Source organism: Macadamia integrifolia, chromosome 6 (genome assembly GCF_013358625.1).
Source record: "Macadamia integrifolia cultivar HAES 741 chromosome 6, SCU_Mint_v3, whole genome shotgun sequence".
NCBI classification, from domain to species: Eukaryota; Viridiplantae; Streptophyta; class Magnoliopsida; order Proteales; family Proteaceae; genus Macadamia; species Macadamia integrifolia.
This window is the reverse complement of record NC_056562.1, coordinates 28,694,656-28,703,522: the sequence shown is the minus strand read 5'-3', so window position 1 is coordinate 28,703,522 and position 8,867 is coordinate 28,694,656. Positions and strand designations below refer to the sequence as shown.

Genomic DNA, 8,867 nt, shown 5'->3' with positions numbered 1-8,867 from the left:
ATCCTCCATTGAGTTTCTCTCTCCATTGAATCTCTCTCTCTCTCTCTCTCTCTCTCTCTCTCTCTCTCTCCACAACCAGAGTAACAGATGAGCAACAGAGCTCCTTCACTAGAAAAACATCATCACCAGTGAAGAAGAGTTGCAGCGAATTGACGGCCAGGATTTGGAAAGCCCAAAATTGCTATCTCGACCCGTCAATAGCGGGCTAGAATCACATGACCCACCCGCATAACCCTAGGTTAAACTTTTTATTCCTAGATTGATTTTAATGAGTTATCTTCGCGATCAAACGCAATAGCATCTCCTTCTTGCTTTGTCCTCGAGGAACTACCATGGGGAACGCCTGCAATCGGAGTGTGATGGGTTCTCTGAGTTTGTGTTCTTCCACAATTGCAAGGGTGTTCCATTCCCTAATTGAACGGTGTTTTATCACCATCGACCTTGTTCTCCTCCATGTGAATGGATTTTGGCTGAGTTTCTTTATTTCTAATTTTCACTTCCAACTTCCAAGTGGACAGTAATCCATGGGCACTTCATGGGGGTAGAAATCGTCTGAAATTCTCATCTTGTACAATTCCATACAATTCCACCCTAAATAGCTGACACGTGTAAATATTCCATATCTACGGTTTAGATTAATCAACCATAATACAATGTTAATCAACCATAATACAACCATAATACAATCTGAACCGTAGATATGGAATATTTACACGTGTCAGCCATTTAGGGTGGAATTGTATAGAATTGTACAAGATGAGAATTTCAGAATCCTTCTCAGATCTCTACGACAGAAACTGCAGCTTGTGTTCAGAATCTTGACTGAAATAGAATGAATGATAAATTGTTTGTGTTCTTCATTTTATTTTACAATAAATGAAGCAAAATTATCATTGACATTAAAAAACAAGATGGGTTATGTGACATTAAAGAATACTCTGGCTCCATCTCATTGGATCAAGCCATAGATTATGGGTAAGAGCATAAGCAATAAAAGGTATCAATCCTTAAAACCCTAAAAATTTGAAAACCAACCCAATTTCCTTGTTTTCTGCATCTCTTAACTTCTTATGAACAAAATCCCAAATTGCAAAGAAGATGAAGACGACTGGAGTGGTCTTCCTCTCTCCCAGCTCTCCGAGAGGCGTCCACGGATTATGAATGATCTGCAACTGAAATTGAAAGTGACGTTACAGGGACTGCTCTTTTTTAGAGTATATATTTTAATTTCCCAACACCAATAGTACAGTATTTATCAGGGTTTACCAGTGTATTTTGGCAGATTTAGGTCACTCTCCCTACAAAGTCAAATGCAAATCCAACGGTTGAAATTAAATCAATTAAGTCCAACGGTTTTCAACTCGCTAACATATCTGATATCTGGGTATCCTGCTAGCATTCCTATAATCAAAACTACAATAAACGTGCAGAAAATGATAATAGATTTCTAATTATTGAAGTATATATTTGTTCAATTGGATGTGTAGAATTTTCGAAAACAGAAAAAAGACCAAATATCAAGCTGATCAAATTTAAAAGAAGGAAATCGAGTAGCAAGAAGTTTGGCCTTGAAGTTATAAAGTCAAGTTACAAGTTTTTACCCATATCATCCGTAATGGCTGATCTGGTATGGATCCGATACCATTAACCCTGATGGGTCGATTAGGTATCAATATTAGGTATCAATAATACCGATTCATATCAATCCATATAATACCAATACCTTAAATCTTGATCTCTATTATACGGTCATCATATACCAATACCATTTTTCCTTCACCCAGCCACAAAGGAATCATTTCACCACAAGTCATGATAATAATTAAATTAACATTATCATAAGAAAATGAATACTTTCGACTTTGTCTAGTGGAGGCAAATAAATAGTGACCTCAGATGTGTACTTTTCCTAAAATTAGACATCGAGCCATATGAAAGAAATTTTACAAAAATAAAAAAATAAAATTCCAAAGCAAAATCAGAATAGCGAAAGGAAGACCCAAGATTCGATAATGATGTGAATAAAGTGTTAGCAAAATATAAAAACCCCTACAAAGTTTTCCATTTCAATATTATATCTGCATTAGTTAAAGAATTACGTAGCCATGTTTTTTCCACCTTAAATTTGTCTCCCAAAAGAAGATAATCCAAGCAACTTTAGAAAAAATAATAATAATAATAATGAAAAGAATCCTAGAATTAATAAGGAAAAAAAATTATTAAGAAAAAAGGCAGATATTTTGCAAGATTAGTGAGATAAACAAAACCCAATCCTTAAAGTTGGTCCTTCCCTCCTCTGAGACTTGATGGCTCCTTTTCAGATAAAGAAACAAAGGTACTGCAAAAGACGAAGTTTGGGAAATGGGAAACCCACCACACTTCTGCAATTAGTGGTGTTCCCAGGGAAAAAGTGCCTTCTCGATAGCCCATCAAAAAGTCACAGTTTTACCTCACCGATGCCATTACTGGTGTCCATCAATTACCATCTTACTTCCTGGTTATAACCAGGAGCACTGGCAGCAGCAAGTCAGCAACAGGGACTGTCCCAAAATGCCCAAATTAAATTCTATATATGGCTATTCATGATAACAACCACCACTTTTATTATTTCAGAACAACAAGACAGTGAAGAGTGAACACCCAAATCCTTAAGCCCGCACTGCTTCTTCTTCTTCTTCTCACTCCACTTCACTCCCTCACTCAAATCTGAGCTCAGCTATGGCTGGGAATTCAGTAAAATGGCTATTACTGTGTGTGACATGCTGCCTCACCATCGGCCTCCCTGCCTCTATGGCAACCTTGTCTCCGATGAGAACATATATCATCCAAATGGACAACTCTGTACGACCAGAATCCTTCACAGACCACCTTGAGTGGTACTCGTCCACTGTAAAATCAGTTCTTGCGAAACCCAGTACAGAGGATGATGCAGTCAAAGAAGCTGCGAACAGGATAATATATAGCTATGGAACCGCTTTCCATGGCTTCGCAGCCCAGCTGAGTGAAGAAGAAGCTGAGAGACTTGGAGAGGGTCATGGTGTGGTGGCTCTGTACCCTGAGACTGTATACCATTTACACACTACGAGGAGCCCACTGTTCCTCGGGCTTGAACCCGAAAGCAGTATTAGTGTCTGGGCTGATGATCACTTCAACTATGATGTCGTCGTTGGTGTGCTGGACACTGGAATCTGGCCTGATAGCCCGAGCTTCAACGACACGGGCATGGCACCAGTGCCCAAGCACTGGAAGGGAGCATGCGAGACAGGTCGCGGCTTCGGCAAACGAAACTGCAACAAGAAAATTGTGGGTGCCCGGATCTTCTACCGAGGGTATGAAGCCGCTACGGGGAAGATCAATGAACAAGAGGAGTACAAATCACCTAGGGATCAAGATGGCCATGGCACCCACACAGCTGCCACAGTCGCTGGCTCGCCTGTGCCAGGTGCAAACCTGATGGGCTACGCTGGTGGGACGGCAAGAGGGATGGCCCTCAAGGCGAGAGTTGCAGCTTACAAGGTTTGTTGGATCGGTGGGTGTTTCAGTTCAGATATTCTGTCTGCAATCGACCGAGCTGTAGCTGATGGTGTTAATGTTCTATCCATCTCCCTCGGAGGTGGGGTCTCTTCCTACTATCGTGATAGCTTGTCGGTTGCTGCTTTTGGAGCCATGGAGATGGGGTTGTTTGTTTCATGCTCAGCTGGAAATGGAGGGCCTGAGCCTTTCACCCTTACAAATGTGTCTCCATGGATCACCACCGTTGGAGCCAGCACCATGGATAGGGATTTCCCTGCAGCTGTGAAGTTGGGGAATGGTAAATTTCTGACTGGTGTCTCACTCTACAAAGGCCGGAGGAACCTCTCGATCAAGAAGCAATACCCAGTAGTTTACATGGGAGGCAACTCGAGCAGCCCTGATCCAACTTCATTATGTTTGGAGGGTACTTTAGATTCACATACCGTGGCCGGAAAGATTGTGATTTGTGACCGAGGCATTAGCCCAAGAGTGCAGAAAGGTCAGGTGGTGAAAGATGCAGGTGGTGTGGGCATGATTCTAGCAAACACTCCTGAAAATGGAGAAGAGCTAGTTGCAGACAGCCACCTTATTCCAACGGTTGCAGTAGGAGAAAAGGCAGGAAAATCAATCAAACACTACACAGTGACTAACCCACATCCCACTGCCACTCTGGCCTTTCTTGGAACCAAGGTAGGAATCAGGCCTTCCCCTGTAGTTGCGGCATTCTCATCAAGGGGACCAAACTTGCTCACACCAGAAATTCTCAAGCCAGATTTGGTGGCTCCAGGAGTGAACATTCTTGCAGCTTGGACTGGTGATGTAGGACCTTCCAGCTTATCGACGGATCGCCGGAGAGTGAAGTTTAACATCTTGTCTGGAACATCAATGTCTTGCCCTCATGTTAGTGGAGTTGCTGCTCTGCTCAAAGCTAGACACCCAGATTGGAGTCCAGCTGCAATCAAATCAGCTCTCATGACCACTGCTTATGTTCATGACAACACACGCTACCCAATTGTAGATGCTTCAACTGGGGCACCTTCAAACTCCTACGACCATGGAGCTGGCCATATTAACCCTTCAAGAGCTCTCGACCCCGGCCTGATCTACGACATGGGTGTGCAGGATTACTTCGAATTCCTATGCACACAGAACCTGACGCCGATGCAGCTCAAAGTCTTCACCAAGTCGTCCAAGCGTTCCTGCCGACACATTCTTGCAAACCCAGGGGATCTGAACTACCCAGCTATCACTGCAGTACTCCCAGATCAGCCCTCTACTACTGTCTTGACCCTTCACAGGACCGTCACCAATGTTGGGACTCCGGTTTCAACATACCATGCTAAGGTTTCCCGGTTCACAGCTGCTTCTGTTATTGTGGAGCCAAAAACCCTCCACTTCACAAGGAAAGGCCAGAAACTGTCTTTCAAGATCACATTCACTACAAAATCACAGCAATCAAAGCCAGAGTTTGGAGGTTTGACATGGACTGATGGTGTTCACAAGGTCAGAAGCCCAATTGCAATCACATCGCTGCCAAAGTTATAAACCATTCAACAGTTATTTTGGAGCAAGTATAGTTAGTTCTTCAATAAAGAAATGTATCACAAGTCGTTTGATCCCCAAAAAAAAAAATGTTCGCTTTTAGTACATGGAATATTGTTTCTGCACACCCTCTATTACACCACCAAACATGTACAATGAATAGAAACCAGGGTTTCAAGAATCAGCAAGGCGAATCGGATCAGGAATTGCCCAATTTAGATCAGAATAGGCGATCACTAATCCAGATTTTTGACAGAGTCAACAAGGCTGATTGCTGGATAAAAACACTAGAATCGTTGGAATAATATTCTTCGAATATGCCGATTCTAGGGTTTCTCAGACCAAATCAACTTGATTTCGATCTGAATTGCACGTTTTTAGATCCCTAATGAAAAATTATACAAGCAAAACTAAAATACAAGGAAACTAATAACTCATTCACAAAACTACCCTATATAGACTTTGCTGACAGTAGAACTATTATTGCTCGCTTCCCATATTGTGGTGCCATCGCATGCACAGAGTCTTTTATAGTTCTCACCGATTCCTGCACTTCTAGCTATGACTGCAGCTGCAATGCCTGCGTCTGATTTATCTTCAGTTTTGTTCACCACGATGGATCGACCAATGAGATCAGAAACTCTAAGCATCTGTTTAACGCCGGTGAGGAAGGCCTCACCAGTATCTTGAGCATCTAATGTTCCCAAGTCACCGAGAGGCTAACCAAAATCAAACAACTTCATTTAGAGTTTTAAAAAAAAAAAAAAAACTTCACAATGCCAGCAACAGATAGCCAGCTAATATTGCATGAAAGAAAAATGAGCATCAGCATTGCAGGTTTTATGCAAAACTAAGAATTGGAATACCAAACAAATAAACTTAATTTCAACCATAAGAGTATTGCAAAGGATAAAATTATACAGGCATCTGTTGCATCCAATGCAAAATGCAATTGATGCTATTCTCCTTCATAAATCACACTGCATTTCAGGAATGACATCAAACACCACCAGCTTTTGGAGCAAAAAGAGCTCAATGCAGTGCCACCAAATGGGGCAGATTGTTCTCTCTTTATCAACTTTTTTTCTTTCCATTTTTTATCATGTTGTGACATCCTTTCTTGGACCTACTAAATCAATCATCAGATCATCAATTACTCACTTTTGATCTGGTGGCATTCAACCAAAAAGCATGAAAACAAGGGTGATGCTACATTACAAGAAACTTGCCGCTGCATCAGGATTCACCATATAAAACTCGAGAGAAATTGGATTTATCATAATTCAGCTCATATCTAACCTTTCAAGAGACTCCATTGATTTTTATGAAAATCCAATAACCCTAATCCTACTTTCTGGGATCTAAAACTTTACCATTAAGATTCTCATAGGCTTGTTTTTTCAACTGAAAATGAAAAATTCCTGAAAACTAGCTTGTATTTTTAAATTTATCTCAGATTTTTTCCCCATCTTGATTGTACATGACAAGGAAGGGTAAGGGGACATGTCGACTGAGGAAATTTGCCATGGGTGGTGCTGTGGTGTCGTCTATAGGTGGCAATAGTATTATTGAACAAGTCACCACTTCTTTTGGAAAACAATTTTACAATAATAATAAGGGAAAATGTACACACCAGCAGGCAATCACAGAATCTTATACACTAGCATTATATTGACCATTGGATGGAAAGCAGTCTCTCTCTCCCCAAACAATGAGCAAGGTCTTTCCATGGGGAGGAGAGAGAGACACATCGGAGCGTTGACATAGGCCATGCTCCCGAACAGAGTTCTTTTTCCCTGTATAATCATGTATAGGGCTATTTCTGGAATTATCAATGAGGAATGGAAATAAGAATAGAATGAAAGGGTATTTAAGTGAAACAGAAAATAGAACGAAAAATAGGTAAATTGGAGGTTGCTTCTTCAACCTCACATGATAATGAGAGAAGTGGTAGAAAGGAACCCTGCTTCCGATCCGAACTGTCACCCATCCAAGGTTTCAAGAAGAAGGCTACAGCCTCGCATCACACTTATGTAAGGCTGGATCAAGAAGGACCTAGCCCCAAGCAGGATCTTAAAAACAATCAATATATCTTCAAATTCAAGAAACAAATCACAGCAATCAATCATAACCAAATCTGATATGGTAGAAAATGGGTTAAAATCTCAGAATTCCAGAATAGACTTTAAGGTGCTGCAATGGCAGAACCCGTAGCAGATCATACAATGAAACTGACAGAAATATAAAACAGAAAATAGAGAAGAAGGGGATAGGGAACGGAGGATTGGGGACTATCTTAGTCCAAGGAAACTATCACCTACGTATCTAACTCTAAAACTCCAATAAAAAATTGCAAAGAATCCCAAGATAGAAATTAATAAATTCCTAAAATATCATACTTGAGCAAAGACCAAAATTTGGACCTAGTTCTTGGTCTGGGTTCTCAAACAGGTTTGACCCAGTCTAAGGAAGCGCTCATGCATCTGTTTGTCCATTTTAAAAACCAAGATAGGAAGCTTGTTTTTATTCCAATAATACCCCAACTTAATCATCAACAAATTTAATTGTATTCACTTGCCATAATTGTTTCCCTCTATTACATAAGCCAAACTATTAAGGCTACCTGTGGAAACAGGATTTTGAATTAGTGGGTGGTTACTGCATTAACAACGACCTCCTTAAGATATGGGTTTTAGAAACAAGACAAACGTTTTAGGACAGAGGGAGTATAAGTCATAGTGGAAAGGGAGGGAGGTCCAATAGATAGAAGATCAAAAACTTTATGGAGAATGATTCCTCTGCAGCATCTCGTGGTGTGAGCATCGAGAAGAATGTGCGACATTCCAAATCAAAAGAAAATCAACTAGTTGAGTAGCAAGAAAAGCAAAGAGAATGGCTTATTTTTTACTGTCTACATTCCCTGATTTTAGGAAGGTGAAAAGCTTTTCAGTTTGTAAAGTTCAAACAGTGACCTGATTCGAAATCCCCCTTGATATTCACCGTTAGGTTCAACTTTCATAATGCTGTTCACACCCACTAACAATGGGTTTAGACAGAACTACAGAACAAGTGAACAACTAATACCAATAAAGGGAAGTGCTACAGAATCAATACCGTCTCTGTTACAACATGATTTGTTGGATTGAATACTTTCCCAGTGCTTGCTGCTCCTTTTGTCAGATCTCCAAACTCATTGATGGACCAACCATGTTTTCCAGGTGTCAGACCACTAAAACTGGCTTCAATTCTTGCCAATTCCATATTCACCTGGGCCAAGCGAACGACACCAAAAATTTGGGGACCTTTAAACTCAGCAACAGCAGCCGAAATTAAAAAATCTGCAGAAATTTTAAATTTGATTATTAAACCAAAATTATAGCTAGAAAGATGTTCAAGAGCTTGCATAGGAAAATAAGAAAGAACTTTCACTTGCTAAATGTTCAGTTGCAGATCACAAAGATGATAATGATACAGTTCGCTACCGTTTCAGCTTAAAACTTGAACTGTTAGGGAACTAGGGAAGGGCAGCATTAATGTATACATTAACACTCCCCCACACGTGCAGGCCAAGACCTAACCTTGCAGATGGAGCTCATGCGGCATTTCTTTGCTCAGAACCGAGGGAGAAGAAGTGCCAGCCCTTACCCGATTTTTACCCTTCCCAGGAGTTGTACACTTGACCTGCTCTGATACCACATTCGCTACCATTTCACCTAAAAGCTCAAACTATTAGGGAAGCGCGGCGTCAATTTATACATTAACAGATACAACTAAACAAGAACATCTTGGGTCCATTTCAATGCTCCAGAAAA

At 40.8% G+C, this 8,867-nt stretch overlaps 2 protein-coding genes across 4 annotated transcripts in view; one reads left to right on the top strand and one right to left on the bottom strand.

Annotated features, from left to right (window-relative positions):
• The first annotated feature begins 2,501 nt into the window (after positions 1-2,501).
• On the top strand, positions 2,502-5,160 carry LOC122082692 (subtilisin-like protease SBT1.3). Its single transcript, XM_042650415.1, has one exon. The coding sequence runs from the start codon at positions 2,719-2,721 to the stop codon at positions 5,056-5,058; it is 2,340 nt and encodes a 779-aa protein (XP_042506349.1). The 5' UTR covers positions 2,502-2,718; the 3' UTR covers positions 5,059-5,160.
• The window catches only part of LOC122082694 (copper chaperone for superoxide dismutase, chloroplastic-like), a 7,486-nt gene continuing 3,716 nt past the window's right edge, over positions 5,098-8,867 (bottom strand). For 2 of the 3 annotated variants that reach the window (XM_042650417.1, XM_042650416.1), the window contains exons 5-7: positions 8,634-8,768; positions 8,170-8,393; positions 5,098-5,774 (exon numbers count right to left, since the gene is read on the bottom strand). In XM_042650417.1, coding sequence (XP_042506351.1) covers positions 5,502-5,774; positions 8,170-8,393; positions 8,634-8,768 — 632 coding nt within the window. In that variant the 3' untranslated portion in view covers positions 5,098-5,501. The remainder of the gene's footprint in view (positions 5,775-8,169; positions 8,394-8,633; positions 8,769-8,867) is intronic. The other variant, XM_042650418.1, reaches the window with a different exon arrangement.

Excerpts from the sequence above, each read along its gene's own strand:
- LOC122082692 (XM_042650415.1), top strand. The coding sequence starts at position 2,719 with ATGGCTGGGAATTCAGTAAAATGGCTATTACTGTGTGTGACATGCTGC.